The 24,864-nt window shown below is 49.9% G+C and overlaps 1 protein-coding gene across 2 annotated transcripts; it reads left to right on the top strand.

Moving 5' to 3' along the window:
* The first annotated feature begins 4 nt into the window (after positions 1 to 4).
* SP2 (Sp2 transcription factor) lies at positions 5 to 22,605 on the top strand. 2 transcript variants are annotated; one of them, XM_028128736.2, is made up of 8 exons: positions 5 to 49; positions 14,717 to 14,793; positions 15,883 to 16,854; positions 17,060 to 17,372; positions 18,762 to 18,936; positions 19,161 to 19,354; positions 21,434 to 21,530; positions 21,646 to 22,605. In XM_028128736.2, exons 1-8 carry the CDS (start codon positions 43 to 45, stop codon positions 21,743 to 21,745), a joined length of 1,935 nt encoding a protein of 644 aa, XP_027984537.2. In that variant the 5' UTR covers positions 5 to 42; the 3' UTR covers positions 21,746 to 22,605. The 2 variants fall into 2 exon arrangements, with proteins under 2 accessions (XP_027984537.2, XP_008151986.2); XM_008153764.3 differs by having other exon boundaries at positions 21,434 to 21,714.
* Positions 22,606 to 24,864: the final 2,259 nt, after the last annotated feature.

Genomic DNA, 24,864 nt, shown 5'->3' with positions numbered 1-24,864 from the left:
GTGGCGGCGGAGGCGGCGGAGGCCAGGGAGGAAGATGTCGTAATGAGCGGTGGGTCTTGGCCGCTGCCGGCGGGGTCTTCCTAGCCCCCAAGGGTCGGGAAGACGGGCAGAGGCCGCAGGGAGGGGGAACCGGGGCCGGGGGTTGCCCCCTGGGGCCGGGCCTGGCGCCGGGGCCCGGCTCCGGGAGGGGCGGGGGAGGAAGGATTCCCGCCCGGAGGAGGAGCGGGGCTGGCCAGCCGGGCGGAGGCACCCGGAAGGGGGCGTTCGACTCCCCGCCTCCTCGGAGCCCGCTGGGCGGGAGGGCAGCGCTTCCGGGGGCTGGCAAGACGAGCGGGCACCTGGGGCCGACCGGTCACCCCTCCGCCTGGTCGCCCCCCAAACCCCCCAGCGCTGTCCGGCCCGGGGGTATTGCTCGGGCCTGCTCCGAGGAGACGACCAACCCCCCTTCGCGGGTGCCCTGTGCCGGGAGGACCCTCCTGCACTCGGAATCGAGGTGCCCGCCAGCGATTCAGGGCCCGCCCGAGTGCAGAGAGGGGCAAGGGGATGCTGGACGTTCAGATGGCGCCAAGCACATGGGCACTGCCGGGCATGGAAGCCAGCGTGGTGGCCAGTGTGTCCCCATTGAGAGATGGTGTCAGGACACGAGGGCACTCCCGAGGCAGGTGACCTCTCGCCCTAGACTGCGAGTAGGCAACACCTTCTCATGGGTTCCTTCATTTGGATCCTGGAGCCTCCAGCCAAATACCTTCAAACACTGGGAGACATTTAAGAACTTGTTGGCGGAGCTAGCCTGAACCTGCCGAATCCCAAAGGCCAGGCACAAACCTAAGGAATGAACCAAAGAAATAAAGCAAAATGGGTATTTCTTTTCTTCCACCGCACCTCCACCCCTATGAATCGCAGCCTCTTACCCGTGCTTCTTGGCATATATATATATATATATATATATATATATATATATATATATTCATATATTCCTGGGGGCTTTATAACTTTAGTTGAAAAGGAACTGTGTTTTCTCCGGGCCATTGAGAAACCTGTCTTCACTGCATTCCTTGGTTTTGATTCCAATATACTGTCGTGTTGAATCGTTTCTTAATTAACTTGATCCAGAGGGACTCAGTCTGGCTTTTCTCGGTGCACATTTTCCAGAACTTTGTTTCTTCTTCTGAGGTTTACTTCCTGGCTCACTTATTAGTTGTTTTCCTAGAAAAGGGGAAGGAAGAGCCAGGAGATCTACTTCAAGCAATGAATTGGTTCCTCGTTGTCCTCCATCGCACCGATTTCATTGCCGATAGAGGGGTGATGACTTTTAAGGGGCACTGGCAGGCACTGCCTAAAACTTGCATGCTGTACCCCACACGGCGTTCAGTATCACGCGGAGGGCTAAATGTGGAGTTGGCACTTTGGGTAAGATTTTTAGGGCTAGAACGTTTAGGGTTGTTAGCCACCTCACAGAGAGACTGGAAGGAATGATGGTGGAGTCCACACCATAGGAGTAATTCTGAGTAACGACCCAAAGAAACCTGTTGTCTGCAGTAATTACTATAACTGCAATGGCTTTTTAAATTCCTGTGTCTGGTGAAGGGGCTCATCTGTCCTACAACCTATCAGTTGGGCTGATGATGTCAGTGTTCCAGTGGCTTCTGACAGGCATTAATTCCTGTTGGAAATGGATTCTCACTGGGACAATGGGTACGATTTCGAATTCTGGTTTTTCCACTTAGCTGTACAGAGGCTTCCCTTCCTCATTGAAAAGCAGCAACAACAAGAGAGAGAAAAACGCTCTCTGACATATCATGAACCCCCTGAGCTAGGCTGTTAAAGACACATTCCCTTTGCTAAGGAGACCCAGGTTGAGGTCGTTCATACTCATATCCTGACGACCCAGCAGGGAGAACTGACTTTGGGAGGCAGAGTTTGACATCACTGTTGATAGCACGTAGATTAGGTTCTATTAAAGTTTGGGCCTCTGGAGGCCTGTCAGAGGAAAGGAGAAGCTGTCAGAAGATTTTAGCAAATGTCTGGGGAGTTCATTTTGCTATCTTGGCCTTGCACTTCCTAGTTCTGTTGATTGATAGCAGTCTTTTGGAGAAGTTGCAGGGTCCCTAAACAGTCCCTCGCCATAGGTATGTAATAATTCTGAAGCTTGCTTTACGCAAGTATTGCCCAACTAGGGCCCCGTGAAGACATTCTAAGCTGTTGCAGCCAACTGATACACCCTGATACGGACTTGGGTTCAGCAATTTTCTAGACATTGCTCACCCCCATTTCTATGATGGAAATGTATGATATTCTTCTAAGACCTATCTTCACTCCTCTGTTCTCTGTATACACACCAATTAGATGCCTCACTTCCAAAGATTGAAACACTTAGGGATTATTTTAGAGGGGGTGGGCAGTGGCCGCAGAATAAAAGATGCAGAGAAACACGCTGTCAGGGGTGTTAGAGTACTAGGAAGTTTAGAGGTACAGTGTGTGAATACTTCTGAGTTTACTAGTAAACAATTACATGTTCCGATCTGAAGCCTTGGGGACTGCAAACTTGGAGTCACCTCTACTTAAAGGCCCGATACTTGCTTACGAGTGTATTGGATGACAGTGTCCCTTTGGGATTTGTGAGCTTCTTCTCAACAAGTTTGAAACCAGGAACACTTGGTCTACAAGCTGGACCCACCCAGCACAAGCTGGGTTGGAAACTGGACCTCATTATGGAATGTATCTGTTCACGTTTTTGCTTGTGTGTTTTTTTGTTTGTTGTTGGTTTTTTTGCTTTGCTTTAGTTTTGGATCCACATGCAACAACTCCTTGTGTGACTTCTGGACCAGTTGAAGGAGGGGGGAAATGCTTTCTCTTCATTTCTTCCTTCATAGGGCCAGTGCTTAGATTTTATATTTCTGAAATGCATTTGAAAGTCTCTCTCTTAAGACGTTCTTCCTGAATTATCACAGATTTCTTTTTGGCTGGAAGCATTTTCTAGGAGACCTCAGGGTGGGGAGGTCTCCCTTTTCTGTTACCTATTGGAGCTGTTATCTATTGGAAAGAAGGTAAAAACATGGGGCGTTACTAATTCAAGGGCATCGCCAGCCTGAGGAGGAAAGGGATTAGCGATCGCCCTTGAGGAGATGCTCCCAGGTTGTACTGTTGGATTTGTTCCAGTTGACGGGATTCCAAAGTGGAAACCGGTTTTCCTTCTGCTGAAAAGAGGGCCCAGGAGCGGGCTCAGAGTCAGCCTGGGGGAAGCTGCGGCTCCCACCCCGTGTCCAGGAAGCCCTTCAGATGCTCTGAGGCCCCCACGGCACAGGGAGTTACTAGACCTCTCATCCCGCCGGGCTTCTGGCTGGCGTGCTCTGCTCTGGAGCCAGGGCGTGTGAGGGGCTGAGTGCCCAGTTGGACGTTTCTGTTCCCTCCTGTGCGCAGCCCTGAGGAGTGTTGGGATGACAGGGCTGTTTGTGTCCCAGGAAGAGCAGGCTTACAGACCAGCTGTTGGAACCCTTCCTTTGGACACCTCATTCCTTAGCTACAATTAGTTTCAACATCAGAGTTGCATGCTGTACCTATGCAGAGGGTTAGCTTGGGTGACTGTTGTTTTGGATGCTAAGGGCTCCGAGATGCCAGTTTGTCCCTAGGCTGTTAGGTGGCCATTTTCATCTCGGCCACAGGGTGAAAAGGGCTCCGGGATCAGTAGGCACTGGCCTGCGCATTTCCAGATGTCCTCTTTCCAGAGCTTCCTCGTCTACCTCTCCTTTGGGACGTGGTGGAATGACAAAGCAGCCTCTTGAGAGTGTGAATAGGGATCAGAGATAGCAGGCAGGACTGTGTGATTGGAAGTGGAATATTTCTGCTCCTGATCATTGTCTAATTGGAAGTCTCAGATTAGTCTAAAAACAGACCAAATCATTTCCCAGGCTTCAAGAAAGTAATTGGTAAGCTAACCCTCCCTTCCCAGGGGAAATGAAGTCACCACTCGTTTCAGAAGCCGATCCCAGCCCAGGATGGACTCAAATAAACGTGCCAAAGCAGAGCAAGCATGTGTTTTCACATGATGGTGTTCTTCAGGGGGGACATGTATTTTGGTTTCTCCCCCCCCCCCCCCGCCCCGCACCTGTTCTCCAAGCCAGAATTCTGAGGCCCAGTATTCTTTGTGCCATTTCCTGAGATTGCTTCCATCAGTAAAGAGTTCTCACCGTTCCCTGTAGCTCTTGTGTCCCACTCACTTCTCCTGAGTCCCTGCAGGATGCAGACTGTGACCCAACAGTATGCAAACTAGCTAATGACAGTGCATTTTGGGGAGAGGAAGTCAGGGTGGAGACAGAAAAGAGGTGTTTCTATAGCAGGTGCCCTCATTATTTTAACTTACTTGGAAAAGAACCCCCCACACACACACACACACATACACAGACACACACACACACACACTCTGTATGTTAACTGAAAGAAGCATTGGCATGTAGTGTGGTGGTGATGATGATCTGTGCTTTGCAGTATTTGTCCAGGAGCAGGAATGGACATGCACTTGCCTGTGTGAGGTGACTGGTGAGGTTGAGATTTTCCATCTGGCCCTGGATCAGCTAAGCTAATCTAGTGAGCTAACCTAGTGAGCAGATCCCAGCTGAGTCAAAGGATATGCAAATCTGCAGGTTTTCTCTTTTGGCTCTTAAGCTCCATATAGGCTCTCCCACTCCGCAGCCTCTAGGGTTCATGCAGTCATCCACTCAACAAATATAGATTAAGCACCTACTACGTGCCCGGTACGGAGGTACATCAATGGGTGAGGCAGAGAAGTCCATGCCTTTAGGAAGCTTACATCTTAGTGGGAGACAATAAATAGCTAATAGACGTTAGACAAGGAGAAGTGCTAAGGAGAAAAATGGAGGGCCGGAAGAAGGTGTGTGCGGGTATAATTTTACAGGGCAGTTTGGGAAGGTCTCTCTGGGAAATGACATTTGCATAAAACTGTGAAAGAGTGGAGAGTGAGCCAATACTCAGTCTGGGGTGAGAGACAGGGTGAGAGCGCCAGCAGAGAGAACAGCAAGTGAAAGGCCCCCCTGAGAAGCGGCCATGTCTGGCATGGTCAGGAGCAGTAGGGAGGCCCTGGTGGCTGACGTAGTGAGGGAGAATGATAGGGGCTAAGTCAGGTCACAGGACACAGGTCACATTGGGCCCTGTGTGTCACTGTGGGGACTTTGGCTCTTAATTTGAATGGGAGATGGAATGCTATCGGAGGGCTCTGGGCAGAGGAGTCACGTCATGATTTAAGTTTGATGGGTCTCACTGGATGCGTGTCGAGAGAAGACTAACAGGGACAAGGTCAGAAGCCCAGCCAGGAAGAAGGCTTTTACAGTCATACAGGCGAGATGATGGGGACCTGACCTGGTGATAACAAGAGGTGGTGGGGAAAGCAATCACATTCTGAATATATTTTGAAGGGAGAGCCAAAAGTGTTAGCTGACTCAAAGGCAGAGTGTGGAACCAAAGAAGGATCCAGGGTGACTCCCACGGCTTTAGGGCTGAGCAGCTGGAGGGAAGGAGTGTGTGTCACTCACTGCGGTGGGGAAGTTTGACAGAGGCACAGAATGAGATATCAGTAGCCCTGTTTGGGCTAGATTTGAGATGCTTACTAATATATCCAAGTGGAGACTAAAGTAGGCAGTCAGATATACAAACCTGAAAATACAAATTTGGGAGTCATCATTGTGTAGAACCTATATGTTAATTGATTTTTAAAACTACGAGACTAGATGAAATAACCCAGGAAATATGTGAAAACTGAAGAAAAACAGGTTTGGAGACTGAGTCCTGGGGCAGCTCAACCATTTGGAATTTGAGAGGAGGGGCGGACCCAGTAAAGGAGTCTTACAGGGGTAGTCAGAGAGGTAGGAGGCTAACCTGGCAAGTATGTCTTGGAGTCAAGCGAAGGTGTTTCAAGGAGAAAGAGGGGTCAACTGCCAGATCAACATAGAAGATGATGTCTAAGAATTACCCATTACACTTAGTAAGGTGGCGGTCACTGGTGGTGTGAGTTTTTGTGGTGTGGATGGGGTAGGGGCACCATGGTTGGAACAGGCTTAAGAAAGACTGGCAGGAAAGAAATTAGGGACAGTAAATACAAGTGACTACTGCAAGGAATTTTTCTGGAAAAAAATAATAGATTTAGCTAATAAAGGGAATTTTAACTTCTTTTTTTAAAAATATAATTTTATTGATTTTAGAGAAGAAGGGAGAGGGATAGAGGGATAGGAACATCAATGATGAGAGAGAATCATTGATTGGCAGCCTTCTGTGCGCCCCAACTGATTATGGAGCCCACAACCGGGGCATGTACCCTGACCTGGAATCCAAACCGTGACCTCCTGGTTCATAGGTTGACATTCAGTCATTGAGCCAAGCCGGCCGGGCCAAACATTTAACTTCCTGATGAAACTGTGGACACACATCAGGGTCATGGGCTGAGGATGGGATCGAAGTTAGGAGCAGGGAAGACTGGAGGGCTTGGTAAAGTGTCTGGGTGGAGACAAGACCCCCATTCTGATCCAGCCGCAACCGAAGTATGTGCCCTTGACCTGGAATCGAACCTGCGAGCCTTTGGTCCGAGGACCCACACTCTATCCACTGAGCCAAAACGGCCAGAGCTCCATTCTTTAAATACCTCCCTCCTTTGGCCTGTGGCATTAGCAAGGCATCCCCCAGAGTTGTTCATATTTAATGAAAGTCTAAGAAATTTCTTTTGCTCTTATAGAGCTGTTTTATATGGTTATTGTGATTGCTGGAGATTAGCTTCTGGGAAACATTCTGTGCAATTTGCAGTCATTCACAAGCTGATTCTCTTAGCCCATTTGTCAGCTCCCTTTGAGGTCCGACGTTGTTCTCTAAAACCAGCCTGGTTTGCTTCTCCCTTACCAGCTCTGAATTCTCCCAGGCCAGGCAACTGGGAAAGACTAGGCTTAGAAACTGTTTTGTTGGCTGTGGGCCAGCTGAGCTGACCAAAATAGACAGCAGGACTGTTTGTGCGGAGTGAGGAGTGAAATTCCTCCAGGGGAAATACCATAGCAGGAGGCCAAGAAAGCAATCGCTGGGATGGTAGGAACCTGAGGCAAAAAAAAAAGCTGAGTACCCACAAGACCTGGCTGTGGAATTTGAGTAAAGTGCTCTCAGAGGAGAAAGCTTCGTGAAGCCTACTGTCGTAGTATTTCTTTGGTCCCCTTTTCTCTCTCATTCCCTGCGTCCCAAGTGCAAGACCAGTGGAACAGCCTCTAGTCCGTGGCCAGAGCTTCGGGACCCCTCAGCCCATGGAAAGACCCCCAGGACAGAAACACACTCCCTCCTGTGGGGGGGGGGGGGGGAAGTGCTGTGAAGGGTGCCCTGGTGCCTGTACATGGGCACATACCAGAGCATTTACCCCACATTGTGGGGGTGGGAGGGAGAGGGAAGTTTCCCGGAGTAAGTTATAAAGGACCTCTGAAGGAGGACTGGAGATCAGCAAATGGAAGAGAGCATGCTTGGGCTCCAAGTGAGACAGGGCATGTTATATAGGTCGAAAAATGGAAAAAACTGGTGTGCCTTCAGGAGAGGAGGGCAGAGATAAGTAGGAGGTGGGGAGGGGGGGGGCAGATTGTTTTGACCTCTATAAGCTTATCATGAGATCAACTGGGAGTTCTTGCAGGATTTAGTGAGGGGAGAGGCTGGATGGAATTTACATCTTAAAATTATTCTGACCAGATTATGGAAGCTGGAGAAGAGGGGCAAGGCCAGAGCTGGAAGCTATTTTGAAGGCTTTGGGCAGTATTTCCGGCTGAGCCAAAGTGGTTAATGCTAGGATAATGGCGATGGAGGTGAGGAGCAATGAGTAGACTGTAGAGAGGTCTATATTTAGGAAGTAGAATCAGGAGGACTTGATGGGTTGGCAATGGGGATGATGCTCAGATGTCATTGTGATTGGAAATAGCAGAAGAGGCTGGTTTAACCAGACATTCCCTCAGCCTGCAGCACTGAAGGGTCGCTGGGCTGTAGACCGGACTTAGTGTATCTGTTCCGCAAACAGACCTGGCCCACCCTGGGAAGCCCTCCTGTCTCAGGGGTCCTGGAAGGCCTCTGAGGAAATGACATGCCTGTTACATAGTGGGCTCTCAATAAATTTTGCTGAGAAAAAACAAAAAACAACAGGCTGAGACCTGAAGGATGAGTAGGTCTTAGCTGGTAAGAGAGAAGAAAGAGCTCTAAGCAGGGAAGGGGCAGTGGCAGAGATGAAGGCTCTGAAAGAAGCCCCCTGGTGCCAGGGGGTGAGAAAGCTGGAGAGAGAATGGGCAAAGGTGACAGCTAAGGTGGGAAGCTCTGTGGGCAGTGCAGGCGAAAGGCCCACAGAGGGCTGGGTGTACTGGTCTGCACTGGGCAGAGACCTGGGCCACATGAGACCTGGGAGTTGTCAGCCTGTGGAGGTGCTTGAAGCCAAGGCAGAGGGGACGGAGGTGGAAATGAATCATCTCTCTGTACACCAGGAGCTGGGGTACTCGGATGCTTTTCTGCTGGCCTTAGAGTTAAACTGGCTTCCAGTATCCAGAAAGGAAAGACTGTGGTCCCATCAGACACTGGACGGCTTGTTAGATGACCTTGGAAGTTTTCCTTGAAACCTGAGAGAGCTACTTCCTGTGTAGAGAGCTACTTCCTGTATAGTAAACCACTGTAAAGTGTCACCAGCCAAGGTGAAATCTCCGTTGGGATTAGCCAACCTGAATGCTAGAGCTCTGAAAGAAACACCTGTTTCAAGAATATGCAATAATCCCACTTACCCATGTGGCTAAGTGTAGGTTTGTGACTGGATGTCAGCTGCTGTGAAAAGCCAGTGGTACCCCCCAGCCGGTGGCCGGTGTGGCTCGGCTGGAGCATTGTCCTGTACATCGAAGCGTTGTGGGTTCAGCCACTGTTCAGGGTGTGTCCAGGAAAGCAATCGCTGTTTCTCTCTCACATTGATGTTTCTCCCTCCTCCCCTTCCCCTCTGTCTAAGACAATCAGTAAGCATGTTCTCGAGTGAAGATTAAAAAAAAGCAAACGGTACAGTTAAAATGGTGGACGTGGTATAAACCAATAAGAGTCCTTTTGCAGTCTCGCTTTTTATAATATGAAGGAAAGCACAATTTATGTCCAAATTACACATTTTAAATATAAGGTTCCAAATTAATGCGGTTCTAAAGTACTTGGATCAGAGTCTTGTAGTTACTGTCTACGCCATTTCTTAACCAATTCTCATTTCCAAACACCAACGGGAAATGCTTCTCTTCCCTTTTATGGTTAATCTCAGGGTATAATCCTGCAGTGGCAGGGAGGGAGATCCTCTCTGTTTTGGTTGCCCAGGGGCCACAAAACTCTGAGTGATCCTAGGGGAGATACAAACATTGGCTTGCAGTCTAGAGGAGCATTTCAAGAGCCAGCTGGGGAGGAAAATGAAACCAAATTGAAATGGTGCAACGCCAAGCGCCAGCAGTCTGCAGCTTGCTTCAGTAGATTCTGCTGTAGCTTCCTAACTGAAGGCTCACTCAGAGCCCAGCCAGGTCTCCAAACAGTTTGAGTCCAGGGTAGTAATGACTGCGGAGGGAGACAGGGAGATGGGAAAGGGGGATGAGTAGGAAGCTCTAGGCCAGTTTTCATTTTGTTTGCACGCTGTCCTATTCTCATGTCCTTCCGTTTCATAACAGACGATGTCTCAGGGAGAGTCATTCACCAGTTTTAGCTAAGTGAGCCTGAGCCCAGGGAGCCTCCTGGGAAAGCCTCTGCCTTTCCTTCCCAGCCCTGCCAGCAGCTAACTCATCTTGTGTTTTTATCAGTAACGAGGTCTGAGAATTGTAAAAGCCTTAAAGGCAGTTCAGTCCAACTTCCCGCCCCATCTAGACATCCTGACTCCAACAGACACATATTCTGCCTCAGGCTAAATGGTTCCAGAGAAGGGAGAACATTACTTCAAAAGGCAACTTATTCCATCTTTTGAAAGTTTCCCTCTTAATCTGAAATCTGCCTTCTTGAAATTTCCACCCTGAAATCTTGGTTCCACCCTTTGAACCCACGGATGGAATAAATACCCTGGTGGATATAGCTGCTCGGCACCCTGGTCACAACCATTGCTGGTCTCCTCTGAACCAGCTTCCACTGCAAAGCCCCCTTTTCAAAATGTCCCTCAGAATGAAACCTGACACTCCGATGTAGCCCAAGTGTGCAGAACACACTAGGACTCTTCTTTTTCTTCTTCTGTGATTGAACTTCGGGAAATGCAGTGCAAGATTGCAGTAGCTGTTTTGGCAACCGCATCAAGTTCTGTTGGCGCCCGTTTAGCTTGGAGTTAAAACCACTGCAGCTTTTTCACAGGAGGCTCACTATTAAGCTCTGTCTTCCTGTCCTGTATACATGTTACTTTTTAAAAAATCTTAAGTGCAGAATTTATTCAACTTTAAAGTTTAAACCATCATTTACTGATTACCCACTATCTGATTAATGCTTTTCATATCAATTGTTGATGCCTCCTGGAATCCCATGAGGGATCCCATGATTCTCCCTCTTTCTCTCTAAAATCAATAAAAACATTGATGTTTCTCTCTTTTTCCCTTCCTCTCTCTAAAAATCAATTTTTTTATTTTAAAATTTTTATTGATTTCAGAGAAGAAGCTGGTGAGAGAGATAAATAGAAACATCAATGATAAGAGAGAATCATTGCTTGGCTGCCTCCTGCACACCCCCCACTGGGGATCGAGCCCACAACCTGGGCACGTGCCCTTGACTGGAATCGAACCCGGGACCCTTCAGTCTGCAGGCGAATGCTCTATCCACTGAGCAAACCAGCCAGGGCTCTGAAAGTCAATTTTTAAAAATATATATATTTTATTGATTTTTTACAGAGAGGAAGAGAGAGAAACATCAGTGAGAGAGAAACATCGATCAGCTGCCTCCTGCACACCCCCCACTGGGGATGTGCCTGCAATCAAGGTACATGCCCTTGACCGGAATCGAACCTGGGACCTTTCAGTCCGCAGGCCGACGCTCTATCCACTGAGCCAAACCGGTTTCGGCTGAAAATCAGTTTTTAAAAAAATATATTTTATTGATTTTTTACAGAGAGGAAGGGAGAGGGATAGAGAGTTAGAAACATAGATGAGAGAGAAACATCGATCAGCTGCCTCCTGCATATGCTCCACTGGGGATGTGCCCGCAACCAAGGTACATGCCCTTGACCGGAACCGAACCTGGGACCTTTGCAGGCCGACACTCTATCCACTGAGCCAAACTGGTGAGGGCTAAAAATCAATTTTTAAAAATAGTTTTAAAATAAAGAAAAATATGAAATAGAGGAGAAAAATAGCAAAAGTCCATCACGTGTAGTAAGGGCATCTTTTGTTTCTGGAAACTTTTTTTTTTAATATATATATTTTTATTGATTTCAGAGAGGAAGGGAGAGGGAGAGAGAGAGAGAAACATCAATGATGAGAGAATGAGCCAAACCAGCTAGGGCATCTGGAAACTCTTACTGCATGAGCACAGGACAAGGAAGTGTGTGGGTGTATGTGTGCACTGGATCTTGATGTAAATTGTTTTTATAGCTGTGGTTCATGGTCTGAATAGTTTGAACGCTGCTGTAGAGAAAAGATGTTTTTGAGTCAACTTAGATTGTTTTCATTATAATGCTACAACTTAATTATGTACTCACATAAATCGGTGTAGCTCCTTTAAAATTAATTAAATAACTACCCAAAAGCCAGTAAAATTCAAACTGACAACATCATTCTGGGAGGACGACATTAGTTTGACCCTGAATCGCTGTTGGCAGCATAAGCACAGCACGGACTTGACACCAGGGCCTCCGTGACTTCTGCACTCCCACCCTGCAGGGTCTAGTGAGGAGACACAATCCTCCCAGCTTCTGAAGAGCTGTCATCCCTCACGTTGCACAAATGTATCAAATGAGTTACATGCAGAATTAAATTGTCTTAATTAGCCCACGCAGTTAGAATAGTACCACTTGGCACTAATACAGTTGTAATAGGCCCTGAAATGTGCAAATCTGGAGTAAGCAACAATCACCCAGTGATCTATAGTATTTGTTCCTTTTAAAAAGATGATCTCCACAGTGAAAACAAGAATAAAACATTCTGGTAGAGAAAGCTTGAGCCTCCGAGGAGAAGCCTGCAGACCCTGGTCCTGGGGCCCCATCCCTAGTTTGAGGCACCCTGGTTGACCTTGCAGCAGCCAAGTAGACAGCATGGATCTACTTAGCCCCCAAAATAGACTGTTATCCTGCCTGCAATGCCTTCCCTTCTTATAAGAATACTAGAGGCCCGGTGCACGAAATTCGTGCACGGGGGGGGCGGGGGGGGGGGCGCGGGTGGTCCCTCAGCACAGCCTGCACCCTCTCGCAATCCAGGACCGCTGGCTCCTAACTTCTCACCTGCCTGCCTGCCTGATCGCCCTTAACCACTGTGCCTACTTGATTGCCCCAACCCCTCTGCCTGCCTGCCTGATCGTCCCTAACCACCTCTGCCTGCCTGATCATCCCTAATGCCCCTAACTGCTCCCCTGCCGGTCTGATCGCCCCTAACTGCTCGCCCCTGCTGACCTGATCACCCCTAACTGCTCTCCTTTGCTGGCCTGATAGCCCCTAATCACCTCTGCCTCAGCCCCGCCACCATGGCTTTGTCCAGAAGGACGTCCGGAAGATGTCTGGTCTAATTAGTATATTACCCTTTTATTAGTATAGATTATAAAAATTTCATCCAGGTGTCTTGTTGAAAGAAAATGTGCAGCGCATACCATTCTGATGTATCCAGCCCAAACCCCACAAAACAGATTTGTTCAGGATGACATGTTTTTTGCAGCCGTGTGCTTACTCCTATGATTACTGTCCTGCTCCCTTACCTCAGTAATTGTAGTGCTGGTCATTCATTTATTCTAGGGTTTTGCCAAGGATCAGTGTCTAATATTTCCGGATCTACCTCTACTCTGGGTTTTGCCCAGAGCTGCCCTCTGGCTCCTCACTCGTTTTACTCCTGTGCTACAAAGTCTCTCCTACTCTGGAGTGCTGCTTGTGTGGCCTTAGAGCCTGGGAACCATTTAAGGCATTGGTGTGCCTTCTTACTAGTCCATCACCTGTCCTGGATTCAGTCCCCCATTCACCTTTTCTTTACCTTTTCCCATTTAAGAATCTTCCTCCCAGTCCCAGCTGGTTTGGCTCAGTGGATAGATCTTTGGCCTGCAGACTGAAGAGTCCTGGGTTTGATTCCGGTCAAGGGCACATACCAGGTTGTGGGCTCAATCCCCAGTAGGGGGCGTGCAAGAGGCAGCTGATCAATGATTACCTCTCATCATTGATGTTTCTGTCTTTCTCTCCCTCTCCCTTCCTCTGAAATCAATAAAAATATATATATATATTTTAAAAAAACAACCCTTCTCCCATAGAGAGAAGCCAGAGGCCAGCTAAAATTGAATTGTTCCACCTTCTCCCCAACTTCTCCTCTCCTCAATGCCCAGCAGGGGCCCAATGCCTAAGCCATTTTGCCTTTTTGAGACTCTGAAGTAATGAATACCCTTCTTGTTTCTGTACTTCCCGAAATCTACTTTCTAAGGGTCTAGGATACAAGTTAGATCTGGCCAGTGGCCTTTTTCTTCAGTGATGTATGAACTGTAAGATAGCTTAGGTTCTTTCCCCCAAATTCTCATGGTTTTCATGTTACCTATCTTATATTTATCTTAGATTAGACTTAATTCAGAGTAGAGATTCCTTTAATTACTTCCTCAACATTCTTTATCTTCCTTTATTTTAAAAAGAGTACAATAGAATACATTTATTTTGAGAAAATGACAAAATACAGAGGAAAAACAAGGAGAAAAATTCTCTTAAGTCAAGCAAAATCCAACTACCAAGAGATAATAATTTTTAACATTTTAGCAATTTAAGACTTTTTCCTGCTATATTCATATATTGAAATACATATACATTTAAACAAAAATAGAATTTACTCTATCTTTATTCTCATTATATTCGGTGATTAGCTTCCTAGTCTTGGTGATATCTATTGGGCCAACCAGGTGATACCTAGTATGGGGCCATACCTATTGTCTTACATTGAAGTGTAAATTCACATAAAGCAATTCTCCATATGCTATAAATCAATACCTGGGCCGTTGGGCCTTTGTGGTGAAGGCTGAGCATAAAGCACCCAGGACTTGGGCATGGAGTAGATGTGTCCTCCTTGTCAGGAATCCTGACTGAGCCAAGCTTCTCTTCCAGGCTGGCGTGGCATCTGGCCACAGCAGCAGTGAGCAGGAAACCTGGGTCAGGGCTGGAGGATTAGTTGGGGAAGGGGGCTTCCCCGCCCACCATGCAGGGGTTCTGACCTAGGGAGAGTCAGCAGTGCCCCACAGAGAGGGCTCCATAGGTTCACGGTTCAGTTAGAGAAGCTGCGCTTGGTATAATCTCAGCATCTTCGCGTTATCTCAGGCTTTATGTTGGCTGGAGGGGACAGTCCAGGGAAGGCAGGACCAGCTGTCCTCAGCCGTGGATGGCTGAGTCTGGGCAGAGGAGAAGGGCATCTGCTGGGAAAGATGCAGGGTTGCTCAGCTTGAGTGGGTCAGTGTGGGGAAAGCTCTTAGAGAAGCAGCAGCAGAGACAACGGAAATACAAGGCAAGTGGGTTTGGGTTCTTCTGGGGCATTTTGTGCATTACTTTCTTTTCTTCCAGCAGATCCACAGACCAGCATGGCTGCCACTGCTGCTGTCAGTCCCAGTGACTACCTGCAGCCCGCTGCCTCCAGCACCCAGGTGAGTGGGCTCTGAGGGTGGGGGGCTGCATCAGCCTGGAAGGACTCCTAAAGCTGCCATTCAACCAGACTGAACACTCACTGTGAATACCCCAGGATATGAGCCCAGGGAACGTTCAGTTATCTCCTGTTTCTGAACTAACCTAAGGTGCCACAGTTGGGTCAGGGGGAAAAGCAGGGTTAAACTCAAGGTCTCTTCCACTAGACTCCACTGACCATATAAGGAAAATAGAGACTGTGTCCCCACCCCAGAGACTACCTTGTAGCCTCAAAAGAGCAGCCTTCCCTGGTCAATGAAGTCATGTCCCTAGAAAACACTTGACCAGAGGGTGTATTCCTCTTGTTGCTCCTCCCTTTTCCTTTCCCTCTCTCCCTTCCTCCGTTGAGGAATCAGGGATCCCTTAATCCCTGTGGTGGGCCAATGGAACTCCATATAAGAGCTCAGGGTTGTTCTGTGCCCTCTTAGAAATGAGGCCAGTGGGGAGTAAGTGGCCAGCTCATGCTGTTAGTTCACCCTGTCCTGGGGTGCTTCTGGGGCACTCCTTCCTGAGAAAGACATTTCCCACCCTTTCTCCCTTTTTACTCAGTACAGGCCGGTGCACAACATTCGTGCACTGGGGGAGGGAGGGGTCCCTCAGCCCAGCCTGCACCCTCTCGCAGTCCGGGACCCCTCAGGGGATATCTGTTAAGCCGGCAGTCGGATATCCCCCGAGGGGTCCTTAGCACTGCCACAGTCTCCCGCCACTGCCACTGCGCTCGCCAGCCTTGAGCCCGGCTTTTGGCTGAGCAGTGCTCCCCCTGTGGGAGTGCATTGACCACCAGGGTGCAGCTCCTGCGTTGAGTGTCTGCCCCCTGGTGGTCAGTGCATCATAGCGACTGGTCGTTCCGCTGTTTGGCCGATTTGCATATTAGGGTTTTATTATATAGGATGGAGAAACCAGCAGGGAACGACAGGACCACTGCAGAGGGAGGATGCTGGCACCCTGCCTGCCACGGAAGTGGGGAGGAACCTGCCAAGAGGAACAGGCAGAGGGTGGCTGGGCTACAGGCCCTCACATCTCACTCCTTTTCTCCTCTGGGTTTTTTGCAGGATTCCCAGCCGTCTCCCTTAGCCCTGCTTGCTGCAACATGTAGCAAAATTGGGCCTCCAGCTGTTGAGGCTGCTGTGACGCCTCCTGCTCCCCCACAGCCCACACCACGGAAACTGGTCCCTATCAAACCTGCCCCTCTCCCTCTCAGCCCTGGCAAGAATAGCTTTGGAATCTTGTCCTCCAAAGGAAACATACTTCAGATTCAAGGGTCACAACTGAGCACATCCTATCCTGGGGGTCAACTGGTGTTCGCCATCCAGAATCCCACTGTGATTAACAAAGGGACCCGATCAAATACCAACATCCAGTACCAGACAGTCTCTCAGATTCAGGCGAGCAGTGGCCAGACCATCCAAGTACAGCCCAGTCTCACCAACCAAATCCAGATCATCCCTGGCACCAACCAAGCCATCATCACCCCCTCACCATCTGGTCACAAGCCTGTCCCCATCAAGCCAGCCCCTGTCCAGAAGTCAAGTACAACTACCACCCCCGTGCAGAGTGGGGCCAGTGTGGTGAAGCTGACAGGTGGTGGCAACATGACACTTACTCTGCCTGTCAACAACCTTGTGAACACCAGCGACACCGCGGCCTCCACTCAGCTCCTCACGGAGAGTCCTCCCATCCCGCTGTCCAAGACTAATAAGAAAGCCAGGAAGAAGAGTCTTCCTGCCTCCCAGCCCTCGGTGGCTGTGGCTGAGCAGGTGGAGACGGTGCTGATCGAGACCACAGCGGACAACATCATCCAGGCAGGGAACAACCTGCTCATTGTTCAGAGCCCTGGCGGGGGCCAGCCAGCTGTGGTCCAGCAGGTCCAGGTGGTGCCCCCCAAGGCCGAGCAGCAGCAGGTGGTGCAGATCCCCCAGCAGGCCCTGAGAGTGGTGCAGGCAGCATCTGCCACCCTCCCCACTGTCCCCCAGAAGCCCTCCCAGAACTTTCAGATCCAGGCGGCCGAGCCAACGCCTACTCAGGTACCACGCACACCCTCTGCACCTGCCTTCCTCTCCTCCTTAGCACTAACTGGCTAGCGCTCCACTCAGCTTGCCTTTGAAGATGATGCTGATGCATTTCCCGATTTGATCTGAATGTTCAGAGTCAGTATCGTTTGGGGTGGGCAGTAAGTGTGGGAACCAGACTCTCCTGGAACACTGACTTTTTCTCTCTGGTCCCTCCCAGGTCTACTTCCGTACGCCTTCCGGTGAGGTGCAGACGGTCCTTCTCCAGGACAGCTCCCCAGCAACAGCTGCACCCACCTCCACCACCACTTGTAGCAGTCCTGCACCCCGTGCTCCCCATCCGAGCGGGACCAGCAAAAAGCACTCAGCCGCAATTCTCCGGAAAGAGCGTCCCCTGCCAAAGATCGCCCCTGCCGGGAGCATCATCAGCCTGAATGCAGCCCAGCTGGCGGCGGCGGCCCAGGCCATGCAGACCATCAACATCAATGGTGTCCAAGTCCAGGGTGTGCCTGTCACCATCACCAACACCGGCGGTGAGAGAAGACCCCTGGGCTGGGGCGTGGGTAGTGTGCCTGCACATCCCTCGCATCGGAACTGTGGGCCAGCCCCGTGCTTCCCAGGAACAGCAGAGAGGATAATACCTGACACTTGTCTCATCCTTTCCAGCTTACAAGCATGTCCACTCGGTCCTTACAGTAGCCCTGTGAGATAGTGTAAGATGCTTGTTGGCCCCAACTTAGAGCTGAAGACTGACTGTGGTGGAGAGAGTAAGAGATACTAGGAGAAAACTCCAGCTAACACCAATGCAAATTCGTTTGGTACAGACCAAAGGCAGATACGTCTTCAAGGGAGGCCCTGGGTAAAGAAACTTGAAGGAAGACTTCCAGAATGAGGAAAGCCTTGAGTTAACGCTGGAAGGAAAGGAGGGAGCCTTTGGCAGTGGGAATGGCTTGTGCTTCACTTCAGCTGAGTGGGAATATTTGGTAATATTTACAGTATGAAAGCAGCTTTGCAAATCAGCAAAGGAGTATTGTAGCTACCCAGCAAAAACGGTTCCTTGCCTTGCCTTCTTTAGCCAGGTGAAGGCCTTTACAGGGTAGTGGCACTTTAACACCAGCAGTAGGTCAGCAACACTCCCCTGCTTTGAAAGGCTTTTTGCAAATCCTAGAGGACTTGGGTTTTTTTTCCAAAGCCCTCAGAACTGTCTTCTTTATATATTTTTTAATATGTTTTTATTGATTTCAGAGAGAGGGAGAGGGAGAGAGGGGTAGAAACATTAGTGATGAGAGACAATCATTGATTGGCTGCCTCCTACTCGCCCCCTACTGGGGATCGAGCCTGCAACCCCCCGGCATGTGTCCTGACCAGGAATCACACCTAACCTCCTGGTTCATGGGTCAATGCTCAACCACTGAGCCACACCAGCCTGGCTCTTACTCTTATTAACAGAAATCCCTGGAGACTTTCCTGAGAGCAGGTATCTCACAAGGGCCTAAGGCTGGAGGAAATTCTGGAAGAAACACCCCTCAAGACAAGACTCTTCCCAATTGAAATATGTGAAAACACATGTGGCTGGTGTGTGGTGTGGTGTGGTGTGGTGTGGTGTGGTGTGGTGTGGTGTGGTGGTTCAGCGCATTGATGCTGAAGTCGACTGCCTGGGTTCAGACCCGAGTCCTACCACTTATTAGCTGTGTGACCTTGATATGTTATTGAGCCTCAGTTTCTTCAACTGTGAAAGGAGGATAATAGTATCTGTTTCACAGGATTGTGAAGGTTGAAGGCGTATCTGGCATATAACAGGCTCAAAAGCATTAGCTGTTAGGGTTATCCTTATCATATGCAGAAGGGAAGGAGGGCGTCAGGCTCCCTGCTCTGTCCCTTCGGGCTTCCTCACCCCAACCATGCCCTACCACTCCCCACAGGGCAGCAGCAGCTGACGGTGCAGAATGTTTCTGGGAACAACCTGACCATCAGTGGGCTGAGCCCCACCCAAATCCAGCTGCAGATGGAGCAGGCCCTGTCCGGAGAGGCCCAGCCCGGGGAGAAGCGGCGCCGCATGGCCTGCACGTGTCCCAACTGCAAGGATGGGGACAAGAGGTAATGGGAGCCAGCCTGGCAGCCTGGCAGGTGCCTGTTCCCCACGCGCCTTCCTGGGACACAGATCGAGGGGGCAAGGTAGCGACTCCACACCACCTTGCCTCCTCGCCTCCTCTGTGCTCTCTGACCTGCCCCCACATCCTCTCTCCATCCCATCCTGCCCCCATCTTCTGTCTCCTCCCTCACTGCTTTTCCCTTTCCCTCCCTGCCATCCCCATTCCCAGGTCTGGAGAGCAGGGCAAGAAGAAGCACGTGTGCCATATCCCCGATTGCGGCAAGACTTTCCGGAAGACATCCTTGCTGCGGGCCCACGTGCGCCTCCATACCGGCGAACGGCCCTTTGTCTGCAACTGGTTCTTCTGTGGAAAGAGGTTCACACGGAGTGATGAACTCCAGCGGCACGCTCGCACCCACACAGGTCTGTTCCCTCTCCCCAGTGGCACACTGCCACCCAGACGGCCTCTCACCCCCTTCCCTGGCAGGCTTGCAACCACACGGGTCCTCCCCCCACCTCTCCCCGTTCCCCCACTCCATTGCCCTCAGTGGCATCGAGATTGCTGGCCCTGCCGAGGAACTGCCACACTGAGCAGGAGCTACAGACTGTCTTCTCGGGGCTCCAAGCCTACCAGGAAATGCTTTCAAGCCATTCCTCTATCGCGGTGTTTCCCAAAGCATCGTGCAGCCTCGATGGCTTTTCCACAGCGGCAGCCATTTATGTAACAAGCACCCACATCGCATGCCAGGCACTGTACTGCGCACTTCCCAGCCCACTGATTTAGCCCTCAGAACAACTCGGTGGGAGGGTGCTTCGATTATGCCCATTTTATCGAGGCCTGGAGAGGTGGCTGGCTCTCAGCTGGTGACTAGTGGAGCTGGGTTCAGACGCAGGCCCCCTGGCTCCCAAATCCACACTCTTTCCCCCCCCTCTCATCTGAAATATAATCATATCGATGAAACTATACATTTCTACATTAAAGACAAGTTATAGAATAATTCCGAGTAATGTTGATAGGAGCTACAACTTCAGCCCAGCTATTATTTTTTTTAAATATATTTTTATTGATTTCAGACAGGAAGGGAGAGGGAGAGATAGAAACATCAATGATGGAATCATTGATTGGCTGCCTCTTGCATGCCCCCCACTGGGGATCGAGCCCACAACCAAATCGAACCAGGGACCCTTGAGTCCACAGGCCGACGTTCTATCCACTGAGCCAAGCCAGCTAGGGCTAGCCCCTCTATTATTTCTCTCTCTCTCTCTCTCTTTTTTTTTAAATATTATTTTATTGATTTTTCACAGAGAGGAAGAGAGAGGGATAGAGAGTTAGAAACATCAATGAGAGAGAAACATCGATCAGCCGCCTCTTGCACAACCCCTACTGGGGATGTGCCCGCAACCAAGGTACATGCCCTTGACCGGAATCGAACCTGGGACCCTTGAGTCCACAGGCCGACGCTCTATCCACTGAGCCAAACCGGTTTCAGCTCTCTTTTTTTTTTTTAAATATATTTTATTGATTTTTTACAGAGAGGAAGAGAGAGGATAGAGAGTTAGAAACATCAATGAGAGAGAAACATTAATCAGCTGCCTCTTGCACACCCCCTAATGGGGATGTGCCCGCAACCAAGGTACATGCCCTTGACCGGAATCGAACCTGGGACCCTTGAGTCCACAGGCCAACGCTCTATCCAGTGAGCCAAACCGGTTTCGGCTCTCTCTCTTTTTAAAATGTTTTTATTGATTTGAGAGAGAGTGGAAGGGAGAGAGATAGAAACATCAAAGAGATAGAAACATCATCAGTTGGTTGTTTCCTGCATGTCCCCTACTGGGGAATCAAGCCCGCAACCTGGGCATGTGCCCCAACCGGGAATTAAACCAGTGACCTCTTGGTTCCTGGGTCGACACTCAACCACTGAGCCACACCAGCTGGGCTAGCCCATCTATTTCAATTACAGGTATTATGATTTCAAATTTTCAAGGATGCAACAGCACTAGATTGAGCTGTTACTACCAAGTCCACACACTTAGTTGCTACCCCATATTGCCTTTCCTATTATTATTTCCTGAATGATTGTCCTGAAATCGTTTCACTATTTTCATTCATTTATGGGTCCAATCACTATTATTATTATTTTGTTGTTGTTCTTGTTAATCCTCGCCTGAGGAAATTTTTTCCCATTAATTTTTAGAAAGTTGGAGAGGGAGAGACAGAGAGAAACATTGATATGAGAGAGACACATCGATTGGTTGCCTCGTGCATGCACCCCAACCAGGGCCAGGGAACCTGCAACCAATATACATGCCCTTTACCAGAATCGAACCCAGGACCCTTCAGTCTGTGGGCCAACGCTCTATCCACTGAGCCAAACCGGCTAGGGCGCAATCACTATTATTTTTGACATCACAAGCTTGATGTCACGTGTGCCTCTCCTCTTGGGGGGCTGGGACAGTGTCTGTGAATGAGCTCTGTGAGTGATGGCCATCTCCTCTTCCCAGGGGACAAACGCTTTGAGTGTGCCCAGTGCCAGAAACGCTTCATGAGGAGTGACCACCTCACCAAACATTACAAGACCCACCTGGTCACGAAGAACTTGTAAGGCCCACTGAGGCGGGAAGCCCGAAGATGCAGGCCCCCCGGGGGAAAGGAGGCCCGGCTGCCCTGGGCCTCCCCTCAACCCCTCCCTCCTGTTTGGCAACTGTCCTCACAGGAAGGGGTTCTGCTGCCCCACACTCGCCTCTCCTGAAGCCCTTGGCTCTGCCCTGGCCCTTGCCTCTCACCAGACCGGGGACACTGGCTCTGCCCAATGAGACGTTCTAAACCAGGACGAGTGGGAACCTTTATTTCCAAAGGAAAAACATGAATTTCACTCCATCGAGGAGCAAAGTGAGTCCCCCTCCCCCCCCAACACTGCGAGAGTCGCATCATCGTGCCATGCACCTCCCTGGCCCCAGCCACCTCAGATGCCCCGGGCCCTGCACCCAGGGCACCAGCGGCATCCACCTCCTGCGAGGCTCAAGAGGCCACCTCCACTCCACATGCCCAGCCCCGCCACAACTCTTCTCCAGCACATTCCAACTTTCTATTTAAAAATAAAACTACCACGGACTCCCCGATCCCCCTTTTTCTATGGAGAACGTTGCCTTATACTCTATTTCAGATAATGAACACTGTGTATTGTGTGTGCTTTAAAGTTTTATTTAATTGCTCCCTTCCTCCTGTACTTGTTACTCACCTCCCCCATGCCTGCTTTCAGTTTAGGGTTTTGGGAGGCAGTGATGAGCATATGGGTTTTTTTCTCACTAGCAGTTCTCTTTTCTAAATGACACAGCATTTCAATTTGAATCTGGATTCAGATAAAAACTTCACACCCTGAACCTTGCCGCTCTCCCTTCATCTCACCTACCCCTGCCGGCCCAAGCTCTAGTCATGTACAGTGTATATTGTATAATAGACAATTGTGTCTACTACATGTTTAAAAACATATTGCTTGTTATTTTTGAGGCTTTTAAATTAATAAACAAAATACAACTTTATTTTTAGTTGTAACTGCTTGAGGTATGTTTTATGATTGACAGATTTGTTATCCTTTATTAACGATGTACTTGGTTCAGCATTGGGCTGACAAAAATTTTTCCTTGCTAATAAATTTAGTTGCCTGAGGCAAAATCCGCAACTTGGCAGTGCAGCTTCCTTTGTCTTTGACCTCATGGAGCTTGGAGAGGGGACTGAGGGGAGGGAACCCTGGTCTCAGAGTGGTCCACCTAGGACCGAGGCAGGACCTTCCTCTCCTGGCCTGAAAAGGGTCGCGGCCACATAGACTTCATGGCATTGGCACCAGCCCCCAGAGCACCTGGGTGGGACCTCCAGGGGGACAGGACCTAGCATAGGTGTTCCTGCTGTGTTCTATAGCCAGTTTTGCCCAGATCAAAGCAGGCACACTGTTCAGACTCAAGTCACAGCAATGTCTCCCTTACCAGCAAGCTACTTCTTCCACTCAACTCTCCAACGCCCAGACACAGGTCTTGCTCTCACTTGGGAGAGATAGCCAAAGGGGCCTGGCTCTGTCGTTTCCAGAGGCTAACGTGTCTGGAGAAAATGAAATTCCCTAAGGACCAAGATCCCTTCCCAGGGTGGACAGCCAGGCCTGGAGCCCATCTCTATTCAAGAGAGGACCCTGGCACAGATTCTGCTTTTCTTCTACCCCTCACCCCAGCACCAGTGGGAGCAGTGAGCTGATTTTGTTTTTACCAAGTGCTGCAGATTCACGTCTTGGTGGGGATTTGAGGGGGAAGCACAGAGATATTAAAGAGGTCAGGGTTGTGATGTTACGCAGAGTGAGACTGGAGTACACTGCAGGATCCTGAGAGCAACCAGGCTGAAGGGAGAGAGTTGTTCTCAAGCAGGTAAAGAACAGTATGTGCTCTCCTTACACTGACGATGCCTTTTCACTCACCTTGAACGGTACAGCCAGGGTCGCTGTTCTGTGCAGGAGCGCCGAGGCTCCTTTGGAGCTATCCACTCCCTTACTCTTTCCTTTGTCACCAGCGGCCTGCATTTGCAAGCAAACAGCTCTTCCTTAACGCCAGTCCGCCCTCCCTCACATCAGCTGGAGAAATAAAAGGGAGCCGGGTCTCAGATGGATCACAGGTTCTCTGTCTCCATCACTTCTTCGTGATCAGGCAGGAAGACCCGTCCTACCCATACGTAAGTCCTTTGAGTGATACCAGACCAACTCTGACATAGAAGCCTCTGAATGAGCCCATCAGCCCAACATCTCATCGCTTCACTGGCAGGTGGAAGACGGAGGTGTATTTCTTTCTCTTGTGTGGATTATGGGACTGAAAAAAGCCTTGCTGAGTTCTGAATTGGGATTGGTGGAGAGAAGGGGAATATTAACAAATGACCGCTTTCTCCCACGTTCCCCATTGCCTTTGCTATCAGGCACCAAGAGTTATCCCTTCCTGAGAGCTGATTCCAAGTCATCTGCTTCAAGTGCAGAAACTGACCCGGCTCCTGGGCATCCTTTGGAAATGAGGGTGCCAGGCCCAGAGGGCAGAACTGAGTGCCGACACTCGGGATTTCCCTTCTCCAGGAGGCAGGTTCAAAAGTTATGCTAGCCATCTCTGCCTCCCATGGGATGCCTGAGTTAGGAAGGGGGCAAGAGAATGTATTCTGCCCAGCCCAGGAAATGGCATGAGGGCAGAATGGAGAAAACCTGGTGGCAGGTTAGCCCTCATCTGCTGCAACCCATCCATTCATTTACTTGTGAGTTGCAGGGGGTGGTGGACTGTTGTCCAGGCTAGAGCCACCCCCAGGACACCTGATCGGCAGGCTGAAAATGGAGATTTGGGGGCAGGCTATCCCCAGCAGCTTGGGAGTGTGGGGCCATACACGTTCCATCCTCAGGGTCATCTGTACCAAAGCCACCCTCCCTGCCCCATCTTGTCTGCTCAGTGATGCTCAACACAGCAGCTCTTTGATTCCAGATCCTAGAATTACAAACCGGAAAGAAAAGAGGGCTGGGGAAGTGCCCCCCCCCCCCATCCTGAAGGCAAATCCAGGCAAATTACCCTTTTAAAAAAATCAAAGCAGCAAATGGAACTCAGGCTTCCTTCCAACTACTCAGTCCATTTCTTCAATCACCTTTTGGGGGCCCACTGAGGCCCTACACGAGTATGATGATGGGAGCCACCTGCAGCATCTCAGGTCCCTGGACCCATCGGGGGCTCCTGGCTCATGGATGTGGCTGAGGCCTACATGGGAACCTAACTCAGGGTGAGACACCCTCTCGGGACAGAGACTCTTGTAACCTGACCAAGGCCTTTGGGGCTGGGATAAAGCCACTAAAGGAACTACAGTAATCTCAGGACAGGTGGCAGCTGTGTTTCCCAGTGAAGGGGTCCTCGGGGAGGAGAAGAGGCAGGAA

The sequence above is a fragment of the Eptesicus fuscus genome, chromosome 20 (assembly GCF_027574615.1).
Source record: "Eptesicus fuscus isolate TK198812 chromosome 20, DD_ASM_mEF_20220401, whole genome shotgun sequence".
Lineage (NCBI taxonomy): Eukaryota > Metazoa > Chordata > Mammalia > Chiroptera > Vespertilionidae > Eptesicus > Eptesicus fuscus.
The sequence above is the reverse complement of the archived record's forward strand: the minus strand, read 5'-3'. Positions and strand labels throughout refer to the sequence as shown.

Bases quoted from the DNA above. Each gene is read 5' to 3' on its own strand.
- SP2 (XM_028128736.2), top strand. The intron at 14,794-15,882 runs GTGAGTGGGCTC...GGTTTTTTGCAG, and splicing joins CCGCTGCCTCCAGCACCCAG to GATTCCCAGCCGTCTCCCTT. The intron at 21,531-21,645 runs GTAAGGCCCACT...CTGTCCTCACAG, and splicing joins CACCTGGTCACGAAGAACTT to GAAGGGGTTCTGCTGCCCCA.